A 23,833-nucleotide genomic window follows, 5' to 3' on the forward strand; every position below is an offset into this window, starting at 1 on the left:
GGAGTAATAAGACTGGTGTTGTCGGTGAAAATGCAGAGGAACGATCTCGCCTCTCTTCCTGAGGGCAGGGCGGGGGGAAGCAAACCACACAACTGTCTCAGAAATCTGTTTGGCACAATCTTGAATATGGGCACACCCAATGGTCCAGTAATTTCACTTCTAGGTGTAGATCCAGAAAGAATGAGCGCACCTGTGTTCTGAGAGAAATGCACGAGAACGCACCAGCACCACGTAACGACAGCCCTGAACTGGAAATAACTCATCCATCCAGCAAGAGGGGAAGGGGCGGATAAATAATGGGTGTGATCCCACAACAGGTTCCAAAGGGTGAAGAAAATGAACAAACCAGAGAAGCCTTGATGACTTCGTATCGTAGGGTAAGAGCTGGATGCAGGTATGACAGGTTTTGATTGCATTTATGTAAAGTTCAAGTGCAGGCAAAACTAATACAGCATTTAGGGATGCCTTCTTTTTGCAGAAAACCATGAGGAAAAGACCTGAAGACAGCACTTGCCTTTGGGAGTGGGGAAGGGCTAGGATCAGAAAGTCACACAAGAGGTTTGGGGGAATTGACAATGCTCTGTTTCTGGAAGGGAAATGGCCCATGAAACTGTACCTGCTATTTGGTGAATTTTTAACTTTGTATATGGTATTTCATAATAACAAAGCTTACACTTCTATCAAGCATTCCTTCCTCGTGTAACCTTCCCAGAAGACAAATACTGTCTTGATAAACTGAAACTTTAAACGCAAACAGCTCTAAAGTAACAGAAAAAATGGGGCCTTTGTGTCAATCAGAGGGAGGCACCCTCTTTGGGAAGGTGCTTCAGCCAAGGCTGTCTTCCCTGGACTGAGGCAGCCTGTTGGGCCCATTGTTTGTGGAGACTACATCTCCTCTGAGTAAAGAAAAATGTGGCCCTTCTGCAGGAGACGAGGACCTCCACTGAGGTCCACGGCTTGTTGGGTGGACTGGCTCTCAGTCCCATTTGGCACCAGAGTAAACCCTACCACCACTGTGGCCTTCCCTAGGAGAACAGAAGGGCAACAATTAGATGCCAAGCATATGCATGCACAGGACAAATATGGGCCCAGGATTGCTGCTGCCCAGAGCTGGATGGAGGCTGGCCGACGCTGTCACTCACCGCGTAGCCTTCTGTCTTCTTCTGGCACCATTTCAGGAGAGCGTTACGCTTGGAGCCACCATATTCCCGGGCCAAGGCAGCCAGCGGGTCTCTTCTTTCCACGCTGGTTAGAAAGAAGAGCACAGAGTAAAGAGAAGATGCTAATGTTTAGAAGCCTCAAGTACATATAAGACAAATAACGAGATTAGAAAAGCCAAAGTCTAGGTCAACCCAGGGAGACTCAAGATAAACAACCAAATCGGTCCCATTAATAGTGCATTTTACTATGTGTCATGATACGGAAGAAAAATTAATTTGTACTTCTTAGCTATCAGAAGTCTGGAAAGAGGCTGTTTTTGCTTTTTTTTTTTGTTTTTTTAAATCCATCTGTTGGCTCTGTCCACCTAGCCCTCAACAGACTTAAGTACAGTGCCATTTTAACTGAAGACGCTATAGAAAAAAAACACTCCACAAGCTTCAAGACTTCACCTTATCTACATAACATATAAAAGGAAGACTGAAAGGGCATTGGAAAACACCAGATTGGCTGGTGCTGGTAAGGAGATACCAGGTGATCATCAGTAAAAATGACTCAAAACAGGGTCTTTGCACACTCCAAAGGAGGCCCTCAGTGTGTGCTACGTTAACTCAATCCTGAGCACCTGCTTAGTCAAAGGAAATGATTTTACTAATTAATACACAACAGCATTCTAATTCTCAGTTTGCTGTAGACATCTGTTAATCTTTACGCTACCTAAGATTATTCATATACTACCAAGGGATTTAAGACCACACAGTGTCTTCCACGATGACTACTGTAAACCGAGAATTAGATTCCCCCAGCGATGGAACAGCATGAAGGAGAGCAGGAACGAAACAGCTGATGTATCTCTGGAACATTTGCTGTTAAAAGGCAATTTATGAGCATGTGTACCCCCTGAACAGCATGGGGAATAGAGGTGCTGGCCCCACACACAGCTGAAAACCCACGTACGACTTTTGATTTCCCCTGAATTTAACCACGAATAGCCCACTGGGGACAGGAAGCCTCATCGATAACATACAGTCAATGAGCACAAATTTTTTAGGTTATATATATTGTACACTACAGTCCTACAATAAAGTAAGCTAGAGAAAGAACATAGTAAGAAAATGATAGAAAGGAGAAAATAAATATATAATACTGTATTGTACTTATCAGAAAGAAATCCACATACGAGTGGACCTGTCCAATTCAAAGCCCATGAAATAGGATTCACCCCTAGATGTGTATATCATCAGAGCACATATGCAAGAATGCTCATAGTAGCACTTTTTATACTAAAAAACTGAAAACAATCAAATGTACATCCTCAAGGAAATGGGAGAACAGCAGTGTATTCCTACAATGGAACACTGTACAGCAATAAAAACTGATGAATTACAGATGTATGCAGTAACTTGAACAGCAGGAACAATTTTGAAAAAAAAAACACAACATGTGTCCATGTATACAAAATTTTTAACTTAGTAACATATTGTTGATATTGTTTGGGGATACAAGCATCCACTGTGAGAACTGGGAAAGAAAAGCAAAGGACGACATATACCATAGTCAGAGGCAGTGGTGGCCCTGGAGTGGGGCAGAGAAGGGGGGGCTTCCAGGAGATTTCAACAGTAATAATAACTTTATTTTCCTCAAACTGGAAGGTCGATATCCAGCAGCATTGTTGTTCTTTATACCTTACACGCATTTTATTGTTACTGTTTTGTAACATTCTGATACTTAATAAAAATACTTTTTTAAAAAAGATTTTATTTATTTATTTGACAGACCGAGATCACAAGTAGGCAGAGAGAGAGAGGAAGGGAAGCAGGCTCCCTGCTGAGCCAGAGAGCCCGATGCGGGGCTCAATCCCAGGACACTAGTATCATGACCTGAGCCTAAGGCAGAGGCTTTAACCCACTGAGCCACCCAGGCGCCCTCTTAATAAAAACACTTAAAAAAGTATTTTCTTTATTTGTTTGAGAACAAGAGAGCGAGCACAAGTGGGGACAGAGGGGGCAGAGGGAGAAGCCAACTCCCCCCTGAGCAGGGAGCCCAACACAGGGGTCCATCCAAGGACCCTGGGATCATGACCTGAGCCAAAGGCAGCAGCTTCACTGACTGAGCCACCGAGGTGCCCCTTAATAAAAATACTTTAAAAATATTTCTAGGAGTAATAGGATGACTGAGGACCTCAGCCACCTGAATTGAGGTAGAGAGATTTTTAAGAAAATGTCATACTTGCATTAAAAATTTTCTTATGTAATTTGATGGCTGTTTCCCTTGCACCTGGTATATTTGTAAACTTAAGTCCCCAAGTTTCTGTGGTCAGAGTCACTGTTAACTATGAAGTTATGCTAACTGTGCCTGTTTGTTACTTCATCGCTGAGAACTTAATATCTAAGTCTGACAAACTAGGGAAGACTGAAATGCAGGTTTAGAAAAGAGCTTCTGTATCCATGGATGACCACAACACTAACAGAACAGGTTTCTTTTTTTTTAAAAGATTTTATTTATTCATTTGACAGAGATCACAAGTAGGCAGAGAGAGAGAGGAAGGGAAGCAGGCTCCCTGCTGAGCAGAGAGCCCGATGCGGGGCTCGATCCCAGGACCCTGGGATCATGACCTGAGCAGAAGGCAGAGGCTTTAACCCACTGAGCCACCTAGGCACCCCCAGAACAGGTTTCTTTAAAAAATAATGTTAACTAGATACAACACTCCCTCCAAATTAATAATAATAGGATGAGAACTACCAAAACAAGTGATTTCTATCCTGTCATTTGTTTGTCGCAATGACGTGAATATGAAAAAAAAATAACACATTAATCACTAATTTAATCTTTCATGATGAAGGGTGATAATATAAATTGCATATTAACATACACATAGCCTTTTTGTACGTGTTTCTGGCATAAAGAAAAGAGCAGTTTCAGGTTAGCACTAATTCTGGGCCTTAGAAGCAGTTTTGATCACTTAAATCTCCTGTGCATAAACAAGGCTAATATGTAGTATCTGAGGCTTTAAGTTGAATCTCTGAAAGGCATGACTTCATCTATTTGGGTCCAAATACACACTACACCCAAAGATCTGCCAAGAGTTGAACTTATTCAGACTTTCATAAAATCCTTTACAATACCCATAATGGTAGTTAGCATGTCGGTCAAGCAGCTGTTACTCCCCAAGCAGCTAGTTCTGTATATTCGTCTGTCTACCTGTTCCCAGCACTGGCTGGCCCGGCGCTGTGTGTGTAGCACGGCCCTGGGGCCCAGGAAAGAGACCGACACGTGAGATGAAGATTTACTGTGTACTACAGCACAGCCTAAATACATGGGGACAAAGGCTCACACGGCACGACAGTGCATTAAATACCCAGCATGAGCCTAAGACATGGAAGGCAAAGAAGGGGGCTGTCGGCACCCCCCGGGTGGCTGGCTACCAGCCTGTGGAGGGTTTGACTTTGCAAGGGAAGCACTCAGGAGTGTGAGAGGACAGGAGGGAGATGATTCAGGCTGGGCCCTTGTGAGTGGTCGCAGAAGCCTGTGTCAGCTGCAAAGGATGAGAATGGAAGTGGCAGGTGAGCTGCGGGGTGCCAAGCCGCAGGGAATGCAGGGAGTAGAACGAGGAGCGTGGGTGGAAGGGTGCATGACAAGTCAGGGGAGGTTTCTGAGAAGGTCTGCACAGGATGCTCTTCCTGTTTTCGAAGATGGACTCCACGTGGAGAAGCCTCGGGAGAGGCGAGGGTGGCGGAGTGGCTGGTGGAGGCTTGCCGGGGCCTGGGGGAGCAGGAACACTGAGCAGGGAGAGGTGGCAGAGGCGGGAGCCACGCCAGGCCTCTGGTGGCCACCCTGGCCGTCTCTGTCCTCTCTCTCTCCCCTGCCCTCCCCCTCTCATCACTGCCAGTGTACTTGTGATGCTGACTTCAAAGCACCCCTCTAATACTTCCCATATGCACTGTTTCCTGTACGACTACTCAAAATCCAAATACGAATCCCACAAAGTTAGTGGTTTCTCCCTGCTTTACCAAAAAGAGTAGAAACCTCTAACCTTGGCAATGGAGACCATTCACAACCTCCCTTTCCAGCGGTGATAATCTGAGCATCTGTCTGCCTCCCTAGCCCATACTAGGAGATGATGATGCGTCTGCCTGGGCTGGTCCTCATGAGGCCCCCAGGACAGTCTAACCAAAGGAAACCACCCCCAGCTCCCTGAATGTTGTGTAGGGCTCCTCACGGGAACCCCCACAGGCCCCCTGGCAGAAATGCTGCCTCCCCCTTTCCAGACTTCTTAACCCAACTAATGACCCCCCAAGAGTCTGCATCCACTCTGGTTTCACGGCCCTATTTCATTTTGCACGGTCCTGCTGTCCAGGGCCCGCTTCCCATGCTGAAGGCACGTTCTGTGTCTGGTTGTTTTCATTAAGGAAAAATACACATACAAGTAAACTGACCACAGGCGGTGAAAACAGAAGGAAGATTACAAGGCCACCAGCCCAGTGAGGTCTCACTGTGTAAACATGATACCTGAGTTTGCTCTGCGGTTTCAAGCCCCCAGTGGACGCGCTCAGCAGCCTCGTGTTCCCGAAGCCCAGAGAAGGGGGTCTGCTCAGGGACTCCAGCGAGGGGCTCTTCCGGAGATAAGGGTCCTGTTTCAGGTCCTCACCCCTTCCCTTTAAAAGATCTGTGTGGAGAACAACATAGTCACCTATTCCTAGAAGAGAAATTTGACTGGTCACCACACCTTCTTCTCAAGTACAACAGAATTCTCATTGGATTCCTAAGTATAAATATATAATAAATTTAAGTTTATAGAGTTAAGTAAAAAAACGCACATCGGGACATGGCCTTTTTCTAGAAAGGATTCTCCAGGCAGGACTGACTACATAATTCACAGAGACTAATGCCAAATTAGCCCCTCATTCAAAAATTATGAAGAATTTCAAGATGGCACCCTTGGAGCCGTGAACCAAAGCCCTTCTACACCCTCGGCACAGGTCCTACCCCCTCAGAGCCAGCCCTGCTCCCAGTAAAGCACTTTGTTTGAACTGACAGGCATCTGAGAGAGAGAGAGCTGGCTGGAAGATACCCAGTGGGATTTTCAAATCACAGGTGGCAGCAGGCAAAAAGCTGGGTACCAAGAACAGTAACGATTTTATAGGAAAAAAAAAAAGCCATTCCAGTCCTAGGGTCTGGCTGGCTAAAAATAAGCAAACATAAATTCTTTAAAGACTCCTTTCTGCTGTTCTATTAGGAGTTAAAACAGGTTAATGAAACAGGCAGAACCCTCCGGATGGTATTTCCTGAAGGACCACCAGAGCACAGATCGGGAGAAAACATTGAGAGTGTCTGGTTTATACTGACAAAGGCAACAGGAGCTCAGAGAACAGGGGTGGCTTGCTCAATGCCACACGACAGGCCTCTGTGACCAGGCTGAACCCACGGTCGCCTCCTATGACACCGTAAACAGTCATGGAAGAAAACAATGCTTGTATGGCTAAGAGCCGCCAATTATGGGTAGCAAAGTGGGGAGTGAGGCTAATGAGCTTGGAAGAGGAGAGGAAAAACAGTGCTTACATCACTAAAGAGAACAACAAAAACAGCGCATTAATCTCCTTTCAGCAGCTTCTGATGACCTCAAAGCTGGCAAGGCTAACCCGAGCAAGCAGTTTTTACCGCGTAACCCTTTTTTAGTACAGTAAATAGAATCATCCGCGTAGACAGGTGTCTGGTGGGGCAAAACAGGGGCACTGAAAAGGAATGGTTTAATTTGGGGCAAGAACTACTAGGGTTTGAGCGCCAGATTTAGCTTGTCAATTAAAATGACGGCTTCTTCGCACAAAAGGCAATGTGGGAGGGACAGAGAAGACACAAATATTGTGACCAAAAGCTCATGTGGTACTTAAAAACATGGTTAAGATGGTATGTTTTGTGTTACGGGTATTTTAGCCACAATTACAAAAACAAAACAAAACAAAAATAAGCTTGCCTAGGAATACATCACTGTGCCCGTAACCAAGTTATCCCCGATTTTCCACTACACAGCAAGTGTAGAGAATGCAAATCAGGCGGGTTTCCAATATTCTGTTTTGACCTCCCTTCCATTTCTAGGAAGGGGGAACTTATCTGCACAGAAAAAAGAGCCTGCTCTACTGGCTTCATTCGCCCTTTGTTTTTTTTTTTTTTTTTTTCTCTTATTCTCCTGTCCTTAGACAGAATTTCCTTCTTTATTTATTTAACACAAAGAGAGATCACAAGTAAGCAGAGAGGCAGGCAGAGAGAGATGGGTAAGCAGGCTCCTCACTGAGCAGAGAGCCTGATGTGGGGCTCGATCCCAGAACCCTGAGATCATGACCTGACCTGAAGGCAGAGGCTTAACCCACTGAGCCGCCCAGGCACCCCTAGCATTTCCTTCTTCCTCGGAATCATTATTCTGACTCCAAGTCCTCATATGATAAGCTTTTATCACTTCTTTATGACATTGCTGATCAGAGTAATCCCCTGCCTTGTTACCAGAAGGCAGCATGGTAGAAAGAATCAGAAAAAAATCCCACCCTGGTCCCAGAGCTTTCTAGCTATGCAGTCCAGATTTCTGGCTTTCTTGCCCTGCTAGAGGCACCAGTAAATAATTTGTTTAGTGTTCTTTTCATCTTTTCTGTGGCTTTACAGTAAGAACACACAGTCCTACACATATATTTCTGAGGCACATACTTGGGACAGCTTACCCTTCTGCTAATGTCTGCTCTCACAGGTGAACTGAGCAGAAAGGGAACAGAAGCTAAGGTCAAGGTCACCCCTTCTGCTCATCCCACAGCCAGCTGCGTTCACTCAGCCCCTGGAGTGAACCTCTGAGGGAGACAGCACTATTTCCAACCCAGAGATGAGGAAACCACACCCCCAGGAGGTAGAATGATGGGGCCAAGAGACAAGCCCACCCCTGGGTGCCCAGCTCTGTAACTGCGGCTTCACACTGGCCAAGCAGCACTCGAGGCGCAGGAGTGACAAAGCGACAGGGAGGATTGTGGATTCCAACCACGGTGTCACCAGCAGGGTCCGGATTTTAAAAAATACCAGAGTAACAACAGGAAGAGGGCCACATTCAAAGGCAAAGACAGGACGAAAGAGGCATATTTTAGGAATTGTGGAAGCAAAGAGACCTTCAGAATCAGATAAGATTTTTTTTTCTAAAAATAGTTACTTCTAAAGATGGTTAAGATATTCTCTTGAGATTCCATAAAAATACAAACAAACAAAAAACTCCCCAAAGCTAGACATCTCTCCCGAACAGATGCACACTGAGAAGTACAGTGGCAGGAAGCAGGATCTAACATCCCGAACACAGAGTCTTAAATTGTTTGGAATAAATGCCATCAACTATTTTTCTAAGCTCGGTTTCAGGCAAAGAAGAAAAGTAAACCTCACAAAATAAGAGGTCAAACGTATTTGCTATTTTTTTAAAATTTTTAAATTTTTAATTTTTAAAATATTTTATTTATTTATTTGACAGAGAGAGAGAGAGAGAGGAGATCACAAGTAGGCAGAGAGGCAGGCAGAGAGAGATGGGTAAGCAGGCTCCTCGCTGAGCAGAGAGCCTGATGCACGTCTCGATCCCAGAACCCTGACATCATGACCCGAGCTGAAGGCAGAGGCTTAACCCACTGAGCCACCCAGGTGCCCCTGTTTTTTTTTAAGAGTTTATTCATTTATTTGTCAGAAAGAGAGAAAGACAGAGAGAGCACAAGCAGGAGGGAGGAGCAGAGGGAGAGGGAGAAGCAGACTCCCTGCTGAGCAAGGAGCCCTATAAGGACATGGGGCTAGGGACCTGAGCCGAAGGCAGACCCTTAACTAACTGAACCACACAGGCATCCCAAAAGTGTTTGCTCCTTAAGGTATTACCTGAAAGGGGAAGGTCTGGAAGATCCAAACGCTGAGTCACACCTTTGCTGGCCGGCCAAACACTGTTGTACGTTGAATGCCTCTAAAAAAACCAAAGGGCACACCAGCATGGTGAGCTTGTGACATCTGATACGTAAACATGGTGTGTGTATGCATGCGTCCATGCAACAGTTCTCAAGCTCATAGGAATCACCAGGGTTAGCTTTTAAAACAACTTATTTTTTCAATATCTTTTTTTAAAAAAAGAATGTATTTATTCATTTGATGAGGGGTGGGGTGGGAAGCGGGAGAAGCAGACTCCCTCCTGAGCAGGGATTTCCCCCCACCCCATCTCCGCCTTGGGGCTCTGATCCGAGGACCCTGAGATCATGACCTGAGCTGAAGGCAGATGCTTAGCCAACTGAGCCACCCAGGTGCCCTGAGGGTGGGGGGGGGGCGTAATCATTATTAATCAGCTTTGTGAGTACCTTCCTGGAAAATTCTATGTATATTCTAGGGGGTGGGTAAAAACATTGATTTTTAATGGCCAACAGATATATGGAAACATGCTCAGTATCACTCATCATTGGGGAAGTGCAAATCAAAACCACAGTGATAGGGGGGTGGGAGGTTGGGGTACCAGGTGGTGGGTATTATAGAGGGCACAGCTTGCATGGAGCACTGGGTGTGGTGAAAAAATAATGAATACTGTTCTTCTGAAAATAAATAAATTGGAAAAAAAAAGGAAAAAAAAACCACAGTGATATATCACCTCACACCTGTTTGGAGGGTCATTATTTTAAAAAATGAGAGAGAGAGAGAATAACAAGTGTTAGCAAAAATGTGGAAAAATTGGAATTTTTGTGCACCGCTGGCGAGAATGGAAAATGGTGCATGCACTATAGAAAATAGTAGGAATGGGGGCGCCTGGGTGGCTCAGTGGGTTAAGCCGCTGCCTTCAGCTCAGGTCATGATCTCAGGGTCCTGGGATCGAGTCCCGCATCGGGCTCTCTGTTCAGCGGGGAGCCTGCTTCCTCCTCTCTCTCTGCCTGCCTCTCTGCCTACTTGTGATCTCTGTCAAATAAATAAATAAAATCTTAAAAAAAAAAAGAAAATAGTAGGGATGTTCCTCAAAAAATTAAAAATAGAGCTCCTGTACCACCCAGTAGTCCCACTTCTGGGCCTATACCCCAAACAACTGAAAACAGAATCCAGAAGAGATGTTTTGCACGCCCATGTTCCTGGCAGCATTACTCACAATAGCCAAGAGCTCGGAACAAACTACCCGTCCATGGACAGATGAATGGGATAAAAAAAAATGCAGTCTGTATGCACAATGGAATATTAATCAGTCTTAAAAAGAAGGAAATCCTGGAACAAATCTGGGAGGACAGTACTGTCAGGTTGGGCGGGACCACATCTGTGGCAGTGGGAGCCTAAAGCGGCTGCTGTGTTTTGACAGAAGCAGTAGTTCTAGGCAAGCCCTTAGAGAAAGACTTGCCAGAAATACAAGTTCCTTTCACCGGCCAACTTTTGAGATGTTTTGGGAACCTTTCTTGGAAGCGCAGTGGACACCAGAGCTCTCCCTGTATTCAATTCCTTTCTGCGGGATGGGATGGGCTAAAGTGATTTCCGGTATCTGGAAGCTAAGGGTGATTGATACGTTCTCCTGCAGGAAGAACTTCTTAAGTGGGTGAAACCCATGGAAGGAATTTCCCTGTACTGTTTTTGTAGGAAGGTGCATCAACAGAGGAGTGCTTAAACAGATCACCACATGCCACACAGCCTTTAAGAAGAATGCATTATTTCTCCAAACACTGACAGTTGAAGATGTCTCTGGTATATTCCTTCACTCATTCAACAAATATTTATTGAGCTTCTACTGTGATATGACTGTGTGCCAGCCACTGTTGCAGACAAGAGGTATAACAGCAAGCAAAACCTTTCTCTGTGCTGGATGTAGAGTTTGCTCAAGATTCCCTCTCTCTTTCCCTCTCCCGCCTCTCCCCCTGCTCACATGTGCACACATGCGCCCACTCTCTCTCTTTAAAAAAAAAAATCCGTGCCCTCAGGGAGTACATTCCAATGACAAGTGAAATGAGTCCGTGTCTGAACAATGTGCAGTGTAATCCAATTTATGAAACTTTCTCTTCCTCCCTACACACACAGACATTTTATGAAAGAAAAACACCTAGAAGGATACACAACAAGCCATAAACAGTGGTTATTTCTGGGGCTAGGGAGCAAGAGAGAGTTCTTAACTCACTCTTTCTCTCTCTCTTTTCTTTTTTTTTGAGATTTATTTATTTGAGGGAGAGAGACAGAGATAGCCAGAAGAGATCATGAGCAGAGAAGCGAGGGAGAAGCAGGCTCCCCGCTGAGCAGGGAGCCTGACGTGAAGCTCGATCCCAAGACTCTGGGATCATGACCTGAGCTGAAGGCAGAGGCTTAACTGACTGACCCACTCTGGTGTCCCTAACGCATTCTCTTTTCAAGTGACTAGAGCAGTATGACAGTAATCTAAGGTTAACAGAGGTCAGAATGATGGCTACATTAATAGATTACCCACTGGGTGGTGGCAGGAGAGGGCCTTAATGATTCAATGAAGATGCTTTATCTTGGTGTTAGGTACATGGGTGTGTGTATACAGAAACATTCAAGCTGTATATATTTAAAAGGCGTGTGCTTTACTTTATACATGAATCAGAGCCGGTGGTGTGCACCTGCTCACAAGGGCCAATTATTAAATCTTCAGGAATTTTGCAAGCTAGTTTTCAACATGGCCCCTATTAAGATTAAATTATATTATAAGCAAAAGTAATAAATACTCAAAACTCTCTGCTTCCTATTTATTAGTCTTCCCACGATGACTGGGGTTACTTACACTTATTCCACCTGTTTTCTAGAAATACGTGATAAATGTCTCTTCTCAACTCCACGTTCACTGACGTCACGGAGCTAGCTGGATGCTGGCGACAATCGGAATACAAACCCACGCTTTTACTCCCTGGCAAGACGCCAGCTGTTAAATGTTTTGTCAGCAACCTTGTGTGTGTAGCTCAATGAATTTAAGTCAAAATGAAGCATGATCTGTTTCAGTTTCATTTAAAAACTCGGTGATTATTGGAATATAAGTAATTGCTTTACTTGGTTTTACATATGAAGAAGTATAAAGTATCTTCCAGGGCAAAAAAGTTAAAAAAAAAAAAAAAGAAAAAAAGAAAAATTGAAAAGATCCCAAACAACAGGGGCACCAGGGTGGCTCAGTCGTTAAGTGTCTACCTTCGGCTCAGGTCATGGTCCCAAAGTCCTGGGATTGAACCCCGCATGGGGCTCCCTACTTGACAGGAAGCCTGCTTCTCCCTCTCCGGCTCTCCGGTGCTTGTGATCTCTCTCTCACTGTGTCTCTCTGTCATAAATGAACAAAATCTTAAAAATAAGGGGAGGGGGACACGCCTGGGTGGCTCAGTGGGTTAAGCCTCTGCCTTTGACTCAGGTCATGATCGCAGGGTCCAGGGATTGAGCCCCACATCGGGCTCTCTGCTCAGTGGGGAGTCTGCTTCCCCCTCTTTCTGCCTGCCTCTCTGCTTACTTGTGATCTATCTCAATGTCCCTCCCCCAAAAAAAAAATCCCAAACAACATACACTGGCTGCTAAGGACACCAAAAAAGGGTACTTGTGAATGACATTGCCCTTGGCTCAGCAGGAGCTGCTGAATGTTATTATAACATGGAAAGTCTCGGTCTTAGAAAATGCCAAGAGGGGGCCTGGTTGGCTCTGTTAGTGGAGCGTGCAACTCTTGATCTAGGGGTTGTGAGCTCCCAGGTTGAGTGTGGAGATTACTTAAAAATAAAATCTTAAAATAAAGAAAAGAAAAGAAAATGCCAACAGGCCAAGAAGCTCTGGTCTAGAACCTTCAGAATATGTCAAAGGTGACACAGATTGCCCAGTGAACTCTTAAGAATTTATAAATGGTAAACATTTTCTCTCTCTGGGGTGCTTTAAAAACAAAATAAAACACTTCCTTGAGAAAAATATCTAGTTCAATATCCACTTCTGGTAAAAATTATAGTCTTCATTGAACTGAAAACTTCAGATGTATCTTATGGGGAACAAAATGTCATTAACAAATCGTATGAGGTTTATATGTTGTCTCTCTCAGAACTTTATTAAGCCTCAAACTGTAATTTTTTTTAAAAAGGCTTTATGTATTTATTTGAGAGAGGGAGGGAGAGAGAGAGAGAGAGAGAGAACACTAGCATGCACAAGCCACAGGGGGAGGAGGGAGGGTAGAGCAGAGGCAGAGGGAGAAGCAGATTCCCTACTGAACAGAGAGCGTGATGCGGGGCTCGATCCCAGGACCCAGAGATCATGACCTGTGCCAAAGGCAGACACTTAACTGACTGAGCCACCCAGGCACCCATCAAAATCGCAATTTTTCAATGGAAGTTTCGCTATTACTATTTATGGTTTATTAAAAATGATGTTCAATATGCCTCAAAAATACACCAAGTGGTTTTCACTTCTTGTTTCCTGAGCATGAGCCAGCATCATGGACCCTCGTGGCCTGGACCACCACCCACACATCCAAGACCCTCAAAATACCTGCATTGGGGAGACAGCAGCGGCGGGAGCGGTCCTTACTGGAATCCCACTCAGGGGACTTCTGGGGGCTTTATGGACAGAAATATTCTGTCCAACTCCACCTGCCAAGAAAAGAAATGGGAACATTTCTATGTAGTTTCAGTTCCAAGTAGCAAAGAGTAGTTCCTGATTTGTTCTTATAAAACCATCCCATACTGCTTATAACAGATTACATTTACTCTGTTCTCTTTCCTCTGGACTAGTGTTGAACTTGGGGAGGGGCAGTCAATTGAATGGTCTTAGAGGTGGGACCCCAGGGACAAGAAAACACACATGATGAGGTATCTACGGTAAGAAGGAACAGGAAAGTTCGTGCACAAACTATTATTGTTAACGGGAAGTGTCCCATCTTCATGGACTGAAGGTAGTCAATGGGCTTTTGCATCTTTTAATATTCGTGGTCTTGTCTTAATCTGAGCTGAGAACTCTTTTAGCAAAGACCACCAGGTATGTCCTAGCATTATCTATGACTTCAGTCTGTGGTCGAGAGAAGAAATACACTGCTATTTTGGACAGAGGTGTACTCGGTTTCCTCTATTTACTATATTTTTGTGTGTATGGATGTGCGTTTTTCTCATATATATAGTTAACAGTGAAGAAAGGTGAATCGGTGAGCCAGAGAGATGTTTCTAGAAAAAGCTGGGAATGTATCAAGACCAGGAATGAAAGGTCAGCACAGGTGGTCACACACAAGACCAGGCAGAGAAAAGTCTAAGAGGGGAGGTGGGGAAGGCCAGGGGTCCTGCTAGACAGCCAACTGCACAGACTCAACACCTTGTTTCCTAGGAAACGAATCCTCTGGTTGGCCCAGCTAAGAGGGAAGTGGTCGTAACCTGAGTTTAATGGACACAGAGGCAGAAAAGGAAGGTGGCAAGTCTGGAATTAAAGCTATGGGAGAGATGGAGAGAAAGAGGAGGTTTTGTTACACGTGAGCCAGACTCCTCACTGTCGTCTTCCTGGAGCATCTGCCGGGCTGCAGCAAGTGTCTGGGATACAGTGACTCCTTGTGGAATGATCTAGACTGAGCCCCTGTGGTTGCATCCCCTCGGGGCCAGTGTTGGAGTAGAGACAGGCTTGATACACGGGGCCATGGTCTGCATGGGAGTTCTGCTCATGAGACGAAATGATGAAATACCTGGCCGTCCCAAGTCGAACGACTTGATGAGGGACTTAACAGTGGTCGCAGATTCCGATGGCGTTGGAGACGTCCTGCTCATGTAGACGCCATGCCAGCGGCCGGGAGCCTCAACCCCGGGTGGCTCCGACTCTTTGTTAACGGGTCTGCATGGTAAAGAGCATTATCCAATTGAGAAGGCGGAGGGTTCCCATGGGGGGTGGGGGGAGACACAGATAACGACAGACCTAAATCTGAAAGGAGGACCCCCAATTTCAAATCCCTCTTCAGGAAATAATATAGGGCTTGCTCTCAATTTTCATAGAGGCGTTTTGAAGGTGTACCAGGCATATCTAAAAAAATAACAATACTGATGGTATTTCTTCTTAAAAATGATTTAACATACGTTATCAAAAATACTATCAATATTTATTTCATTTTTCTTATTTTTATCCAATAATCTGCTCCTAGAAAGTAGTAGCCCATACCTGAGAATGACAGACCGTTGGACCCAAGGACCATGTCATACGCTCACAGCTGGTTTACCTCATCTATCTGTTGTTAAAATTTAAACATATATATGCACATGTGTCTGTAATTACCTCTTATTTAAAAAATGTTATCAAATCTCTCCAATTCATTGGTCTCTTTGTTTGGTCACAGAATGGTCTTCAAGTGGTGTTGGTTTTCCACACACCTACCTCACCATACAGGACACCTGGCGGTTGTGTCTATTTTGATCCAAGAATGTGTGAGCTCTTGTACATAACTCAAAGCAGTCAAAAGTTAACTACCTCTGGGGAATGCCACATTACACCCCTGCTACCTTCCCAACAGGCCGATCGGTATTAAGGAAGATTGGTCATGTCGATCATGTGTCTGCAAGGGCTCTTTCCTGAAAAACTGAGTAAAAGCCCAGCTCCGGACCCTTCCCAGGGATGGACAGACTTCTCTCCTAGGACTCCCCTCCACCCACCTCACTTTCAGACTCCAAGTCTAGCTACCTGAAATTCTGTTCCTTGTAGGTCCTGTCTCTGTATCCTTGCTCATTCTATGCCCTTCCTGGAACACAATTTTTTTTTCCAAAATATTTTTTACTTTTATTCATGAAACGAACCTAAAAGAGTCTGTAGCTCTGGAGTGAGACAGAAATTAAAGTTAAGTCTTTTGTCTCTTGGGCATCCGTGTTTTTCAGAACTTCATTTTTGAATTTCAACATAAGCATACAGATGACATAAAAACAAACAAGGTTTGGAACACAAGCATCCAGGTAAAAGGACAGTGGCAAAGAGGGGCAAATTAGGAAGAGCCACAGTACATCCCTACAATGGGCAATGACCAGGCAAAACGAGGCCGAAAATGCTGGCTCCCACATGCCAGTTTCACCAGGAAAGGACTTACAAATCAAAAAGGACACAGATCAATTTCACCCACTAGGAACCTATTCTTCCTCTGTATTCTATTTGAGCTTCTGTGCCTCTGATATGTAACATACATTTACCTTAAAGAGCCTCCCTTCTGGTTTAAGATTATAGTAACAGTCAGCAGCAGTGGGCACGGATCTAAGCAGAACCTACAGACACAGATACTGGGCAAACGTCAGGGCCTGATACTCTCACAAGTGAGAATAAGGGACGGACAATTATCTGCTCCCCTCCAAGGCATGCCCTGACCTACGAATATACTCCATAAATTCCATGATTTAAAATGAAGAGAATATTCGTACTCAAAGGATGTTTATATTTATGACAGGAAACAGAATTATATGCTTGATGGCATCTGCCTGGAGAATGCAAAAGAATTCAAGAACAGAGGAAAATATACAAAAGATGAGAATTTGCAATGAAAGGCTGAGTCTGAAAAGTGGTATTAGCAATCTAATAATCCCAGTAAAATATTTTAAAGCAGAACAGGCTCAAGAGAAAAAGAAAGGAGGGCATACTGGGAAAGTCTCTTTGAATACGGAGGAAATAAATAACGTAAAGGTGGGATTTCGATTCACTGGGCACAGGATGGCTTTGACCATACATGGTGCTAGCCGTACATCCGGGAGAAGACCCGCACCTCATATCGGACTGAACAAAGAAAGGCAAATCAAACATCTGACAGAGAAACAGATAAAGACACAGATAGAGAAAAGGTGATCGCCTACTTCTGCAAGGGAGGGGAGGGAAAATCTTAAACAAAAAACACCCCAGACACAGTAAAGGAAAATATAAACAGACTGCGTCACAATATAAATTTTTCCACGAGAATGATGGTAAAACCGTAAGACCCATAATGTACTGGGTAAGCACACATCGCTGATAAGATATGACTTACAAACGGAGAAGAGGAAAAAATCAGTCCACGAATAAATAAGCAAAAGTGCTAAACGAGCAATTCTCAAAAGAAGAAAAGTAAATGATTAACATATAACAATTTCCCTGGGAAAATGCAAATTCGAAGCAAAATTTTTGCTTATTCTATTCACAAAATTAAGCTAAGGCTATGTATAAACAGGTACTTTCATCAAAAAGTAAAATGTCACAAGTCTTAGATAAGTAACCTGGTAAATCTATCAAAATCAAAGCTGCATATCCTCCAAGGTAGTGATCCTACTTTTAGGAACCCACCCTATGAAAATAAAAACGATCTATAATGCTATGTGGGTAAGGACTGCTATTATGCCATTATTGGGGAAGAAAAAAATCTAGAAAATACAACCTTGATGTTCACAAAATATGACAATATTTCAATATTCTAGGGCACATCCATCCTCTAGAATACCACACAGCTATTAAATTGAGTTAAATTTGGGGCACTTTGGGGGGCTCAGTTAGTAAGTGTCTGACTCTTGGTCTTGGGGCAGGGGTCTTGACCTCAGAGTCGTGAGTTCCGGCCCTGCACTGGGCTCCACAATGGACACAGAACCTACTTAAAAGAAAAGAAAATAATAAAAAAATGAATTAAATGAATTAAACTCGTAAATATTGACTTAGAAGGATGCCCATGATACACTGTTAATATAGTGTATAAATTTTATAAAAACACATAAAAATGAACCCTATGTATTTATATGAGTAGAGAGGGAGGAAAGAAAAAGACACACCATGAACACTGATTACCTTATAGAGAGTACTGGAGAGGGAAACGATGAATATTTTTCACGGAACACCTCTGTTTTGTTACAAGGACACCTAAACATTCATAAGTAAGAAGAAACCCAATACATCAAATCAGCAAGTGACCTCTATTTATTTTTACAGTTCGACAAGATAAGCCAGGACCTCAAATTCCACACTAGATTGTTCGGGAAACACTGGCATTTCGCTTCAACAATTTATGCAAAATTAGTTATCTTTGCTCCTTGCTCTTTTGTTCCAAGACTGAAATCATTTTTAAAAATCACATTCATATTTAAAATCAGCCTCCTGTCTACAACTCGTATCAGAAGTCCATCTTGCTTCTGGCTCAGATTCTAGCTACAGGACACGGCTTTCGAGTTCTGAAACCACCTGCGCTAGAAACCCAAGGACAGGTGGACATGAAGGCCCCGCACACACTTGGCCAGCGATGACAAATCAGGCAACAGACTCTTCTGAATAATAATGTATTTATTTAGCACTTCATGAATGCCTACGTATAAAAATATTTAACGGTACCCAGACTACAGGCAGATCGGGATACTCAATGAGAGTACAACTGTGTATCTGAAGTGGAGGCGATTTTCCTTTTGTTTACGTTTGCAAACACCTGGTAAGTGAAATGTGGGATCATTCCAAGAAAATCTCAGTCTGTGGTAAAGAGCTCCCAGTAGGTGTACTGGACAGTGCCAGAGAGCGTCAAAGCCATTTTCACAGAAGAGGAACCGATCTCCTCTCTTTTACCACCAGACAAAATTTTTCTAGGGATTCTGGGCTCTCCAGCTGGACATGGCAAGCTGTCCTCCTGCGTTAAAGAGCCTTCCTGTTCCTCACGCCCTCCCACCAGACAGGAGCTCCTGTCGCATCCTGGGGACATGTAGCGAAGACCCGCCACCATCTGAAGGGCACGGTTGCTCCTGGAGTGAGAGCCGAGGGAGGCCGGGCCTCGTGGAGCCACTGAATTAGGTGCAGATCTCAACAAATAATGTACTTCCCAAGTTCAACATCCCACTCTGAACTCTGGACCATTCTGAATCATCCACTTCTGGATTCAAAGCCTTTCAGTTTCTGGGTTAAGTTTTATTCCTGAGGCGCTGGTTGTAGTTGTTCCTTAATTTTTAGTCTGATTCCCAAGGGCACGGCCACCACGTAAACAAACCGGCTCGACTACATCCTTTTTGGTCAGCCAAACATCAGTTTGCGTTGAGCCCAGTGGAGATTCTGGAAATCCAACCCTGACTTAGTGGTGGCTTGTTTTGGATGAGGTAATGACATCAGACCCCAGTTGGAAAGGGCTCGTTCGGGACTTGATAGAAGGGAAGCAGAACCCGCTAGCTTCTTCAGAACCAGATGGGACACAGACGGCTTCCTGGTTTGCGGTAAGTAGTGTTAATGCCAGGATTATCAGGTACCATGTTCAAGAGGAAACACAGAAATAAATTCCAAAAAGTAAGACACAGGCACGGGCCACATTCACCAGCGCGCTGCACACCCTAGCTGCGTACAAAAAAGTGAGTTTCACACCATGCTTGTACTTGGTCTTTTTCAAGAACTTCATCTATGCTCCAAACAAAAGACTGCCGAATCTTCTGAGAAAAAGAAAGAAGGGGGGAAAAAAGAGGGAAGGATCATCTTTGATTGTGCAATGGGTTGATTCCAAAATGTAGAAAAAAAGGGAAAGAGACTTGATCGCCATGACTCTGTCATGAAACAGTGGCTGTTACACGGCGACAATCTGGCTCTTTGTAAAGAGGTAATTTCTCTCCCACATTATTCCCCCCTTCATATAGAAATGGCTGTAGTTTCCCATCATGGCAAGGGCTGGGCTGTCTTTCTTCCAGCAAATGCTCTGCTAGCTGACAGAGACCATGGAGCTGTGGAAACAGAAATGGAGGGGGGAGAGGCTGGTAAAGGAGTTACTTGAGGCAACACGATCTCAGGCTACAAACAGAAGAATTAACAGTGGCCACTGACCCATGGGGAAGACCTAATATCTAGAACAGGACCAGCATGTTTTAATTCCTACTCCTCCAAATTTTTTTGGGAAGTCAAAGGTCTTTAGACAGAGAACATGCCAAGGACTTCAAGACACCACTGCTGGGCTCCTCTCCCTAGACCTTCTCTGACAGATGACTGCACTGGGTAAGTGGAGACGGCCAGGGTGCACAAAACCAGGCTTCTCTGTGATTTTCGGAGTGGCTCGAGCTTCCCTCTGCTAACTTAGAGTCAAGGCAAAAAAACAAACAAACAAAAAAAACAGAAAAAAGGATTTCTTTCAGTATTGAGACATAGCGGTCCTAAAGGCCTAGGGGAAGCTCATGTCCACGCTTTTCAAAGCAAGTCTGTGAGGATAGGAAGCAGGGGAGCAGACACAGCTCACTGTGATTCCAGGCTCTGTGTCCAATGCCAGCGACGAGGATGCCAGCTATGAAAACAGAAGGCGTCAAAGGGCTGTGCTGGGAGCCCAGAGGGCCAGCTTCCACATTGAGGGTGAAAGTGTCAAGGGCCCCTGAGGCTCGGGTTAGGAACCCCCAAGAGGACTGGTCCCCTTCTGGCAGGGCTAGGGATGTTGTATCAAAGCATCTGCAAGAAGAGAGCTGGAAGGGGTATCTCAGTGACCCCGAGAAACTACACCGCCAGCTCCCACACTCAGCATTTCAGTGACAGCTCCAGAACCCCCAGCCCGGGGCTGTGACACACGGCAGCGGTAAGGACACAGAGGGTGGCACAGGCAGGCGACCGACACTAGGTCAGGATACATTGTGCACACAGAGTTAGAGCCGATTTCAGAAGAGTCTGGCAGTGATGGGCCACCATGCTGCTTGCTTCAGAGGTGACCATGCAGGAACCAGTGGGACTAGCTAGACACATTCTGAATCTCAGTCCTTCTTAGAAGCTCCTACTGCTAATTATGTACCGATGTTTAGTACTTATTTAACCATCTCTTTCTTTTAAGATGTTTCCCATGGATGTTTATGCTGTTATAGGATGAACGGTAAAAATCGAGTTAAGTCACCCTAAAAATAACTGTCTTTAGTGTTTCAGAATGAGAGAGAAAATGCATATCAGTCTTCCCCTGTTACTTTCGAGAAACCTGTGTCATGCCCTGCAGGTCAACAATGTCCTTCGTGTGGCCCATCAAGGCACTGAGGGGAGCTGCGTGTGCGTGTTCTCTGTATCTGGAGGCGAGGCCCCAGCTCTCAACTGTCCTGGAAACTTTCCTGGAAAATGGCTTGATGTTTTAACTTTGGTGGAAGTTTGAATTATAAGGCTTGCTCTTAATGGCTCAAGAATGGAAGAAGCCAGAGTTGAAAAAATTATTCATTATCCTTTCATCCATTAATTTGTAAGTGTCCAGCAAAACAGATCACTTCCAGGTCCATGAAAGCTACACTGGCTTGTTCAAATTTCTGGAAGAGAAAGAGGAGGTATATGGCCCAGCTAAAATGTGCATATGCCATGGTGTCCGGGAGGTTCCAAGGACTGCACTGGGCAGACGGTACGGGGGCATGTGAGTTCTTGATGCCCCCATCAGAGAAAGGTCAGCTGAGCAATTAGTCGCAGGGAACAGAGGAGCTTCTGGGGGTCTTCAATCATGACCCATCCTATCTCCTCATTTGAGGGAGGGAGCAGCTAGGTCTGGGAAGGAATTCTTGCTAGTTCATGGCAAAGACAGGACTAGAGCCTCGTCTCCCCATCTACTCTTCACATCGGTAATTCTCATTCCAAAACAAAAATCCTTTTGAAAATGTAATAGGATGAAGACTGCTAATGTGCTAATTTTTTTTCTAGAATTTTCTAAAATCCTAGGTTAAATAATGTTCCACACTGTCTTAGCTGCTGAGTTCTTGGTAATAAAGGCTAATCTGTATACATGCCAAGCCCTGTCATTTGCCCACCTACAAGCCTGACTACATCCCCTCAAATGCCTGTATTTCCAAAGTGCGAACACAAATCGGCTAATCCCACGTTAGGATCAAGGTTCTTTTTCGAACGTTCTTACCTGCTCTTGGTTGTACCTGGAGGACCCCATCAGGGAATTTTCTGCAAGTTCTTTGGCTGTGGCTGAACCAAGAATGCCTTTTGAGTTCTCAGGACGCAACTATCAAAGTCAAATTGAGTTTCAGTCGAGAACCCATTCAGCCAGAATGGAAACTCTATGTCACTTCAGGGCCTTTGAGGGCATGAGCTGGTTGCAAGTCTTGCCCATGGGGCAGGTTCGGGAAGCAGCAAGTAACTTTCAGAGTCAATTCTTTTGAGGGGGCAGTCTGCGGAATCAGGGAGGAAACGGGGTCCGGCTGTTGTGTGATGCCTGTGGGGTTTCAATAGGAGGCTACGTGCTGGGCTGGTGTCAGCCCTACGATTTTGAAATATGTTGTGATAAAGGATTAACCTATTGGATTTGGGGAGGAGGTCTGCAAGTCACCAGAAAATCGCAAGAGAAATATACCATGTGTATAAGAAAAATAATAAAGGGACCCTATGTTTGAAGATGCGAATTATCTTATATGGACCCTAAATTGTCAAGGTTTGTGCAGATTTCCTACAGTATCAGAGTTCAAGTTGTATGATCTGGCCTGTATCTTTAGAGTCTAGGTAAGAAATGCAGCAGCTTGTACAGTAACTGCATGAATTTGGAGCTTGTCTTTGACCATTTATCTTTACAATAACCTAGGCAGGAAGCGGTACAAGTTATGATCCGGTTCCTCTTCCAAAGACACACATCATAAAAGCAAGACAAGTGGACAAATTACACAGAAGCACAAAAGCAAACGAGGGGACCTCGTACTCACTTCAGCAGGGGGCCCTCTCAAGTCTAGTCTTTTGATTCTCCTTCCTCTTTAACTTAAAATTCACAGGCTTTGGTGGCCAGAGGGTGTAGGTGTGACAATAAAATAATGACCTTGATTCAAGAGTGAAATCATGGAGTCAGCTACACACATCTTATCTGAATCCTTCTCTACAGCCTATTTTAAGCATGGAGCCCAACATGGGGTTTGAACTCACAACCCTGAGATCAAGACCCTAGCTGAGATCGAGAGTCCAACCCCTAAGTGACTAAGCCACCCAAACGCCCCTACAGCCCGTTTTATAGAAAACTCATAAACAAAGGAAGGAGGGACTTACTGCAGCAAGTTTGGTAAGAGAATCAAAACAGAATTCTGAGAAGAAATCTACTTTTTCTAATGTCATAAAACTCACAGCAATACATCAGACCCAAAGGCCCCAAATCTAGCCAAAGAACAACCCCCCTGATCCCAGAAAACTGGTAAAAAGAGCCAACTGTACAAATCAGCAGTCGGAACCTACCAAATCTGATTTTAAAATACTCTTTCATATCTGAAAGACATCTGAAAACTCAAAATAATTTGCTAATATCCAAGCATCTCAAGGTCAGGGACAGTTATTCCTGACCGGGGAAAAGGGAACGCTGCATTTGTGAAGGCCTAAAGTACTGTTTATCATCTCGTCTGTGAACCCTTTACATTTCAAACCATAATAGGCATTGAGCTCACTTTAAGAATGCCTTCCTATGAAACATCGCTGTTAGGAAGAGCTTCCTGGGACAACATACCGTGTGGTTTCCCTCCCTCGGCACAGAAAAGGAAAGTCACGTGTTAGCCGGAGGTGTTGTCCATGCTCATCTTTCTTAATAAAGTGGGCTCTTTCAAGGCTTTAGAGGCAGCCATCGGCGCTGCCAAGGGTGATCCTGGGTCATGAGGAATGGGTCCTTCGGCTGGTACAAGTCCCCGGGGAAGAGGTCCAGCCTTGCCCGCGGTACGAGAGGGACCCACGGAAGGTGTTTCCATGGCCCATGGCAAGCGTGTGGTCCCCTGCACTAAAAAACACTGAGATTTAAGGAGTGTCCTAGACCCACTTCTATTCTTTACGCATAGGAGGCCACTTGGCTAGAACTTCTGCATGTATGTGAGTG

The 23,833-nt window shown here is 44.6% G+C and overlaps 3 protein-coding genes across 3 annotated transcripts in view; all 3 read right to left on the reverse strand.

Moving 5' to 3' along the window:
- LOC122907367 (cytospin-B-like) overlaps positions 1–23,833 on the reverse strand; it is a 699,233-nt gene that overhangs the window by 573,471 nt on the left and 101,929 nt on the right.
- Positions 994–18,775, reverse strand: LOC122907371 (cytospin-B-like). Its single transcript, XM_044250260.1, has 7 exons — positions 18,579–18,775; positions 14,795–14,940; positions 13,621–13,721; positions 9,037–9,118; positions 5,668–5,824; positions 1,143–1,245; positions 994–1,025 (listed from the first exon to the last, which is right to left on the reverse strand). The coding sequence occupies exons 1-7, from the start codon at positions 18,773–18,775 to the stop codon at positions 1,005–1,007; spliced, it is 807 nt and encodes a 268-aa protein (XP_044106195.1). The 3' UTR covers positions 994–1,004.
- Positions 18,352–23,833, reverse strand: part of LOC122907372 (cytospin-B-like) — a 305,144-nt gene continuing 299,662 nt past the window's right edge. The window contains 1 exon segment of the mRNA XM_044250261.1: positions 18,352–22,000. Within this exon segment, the coding sequence (XP_044106196.1) occupies positions 21,931–22,000 (70 nt within the window). The 3' untranslated portion in view covers positions 18,352–21,930.

Source organism: Neovison vison, chromosome 5, assembly GCF_020171115.1.
Source record: "Neovison vison isolate M4711 chromosome 5, ASM_NN_V1, whole genome shotgun sequence".
Lineage (NCBI taxonomy): Eukaryota > Metazoa > Chordata > Mammalia > Carnivora > Mustelidae > Neogale > Neogale vison.

Coding starts and splice junctions, on each gene's coding strand:
- LOC122907371 (XM_044250260.1), bottom strand. CDS start 18,775: ATGTCCCCAGGATGCGACAGGAGCTCCTGTCTGGTGGGAGGGCGTGAG. Junction 9,119..13,620: donor CTGCTGTCTCCCCAATGCAG/GTATTTTGAGGG, acceptor TGGTTTTTTTAG/AGGCATTCAACGTACAACAG. Junction 1,026..1,142: donor AGAAGACAGAAGGCTACGCG/GTGAGTGACAGC, acceptor CTGTTCTCCTAG/GGAAGGCCACAGTGGTGGTA.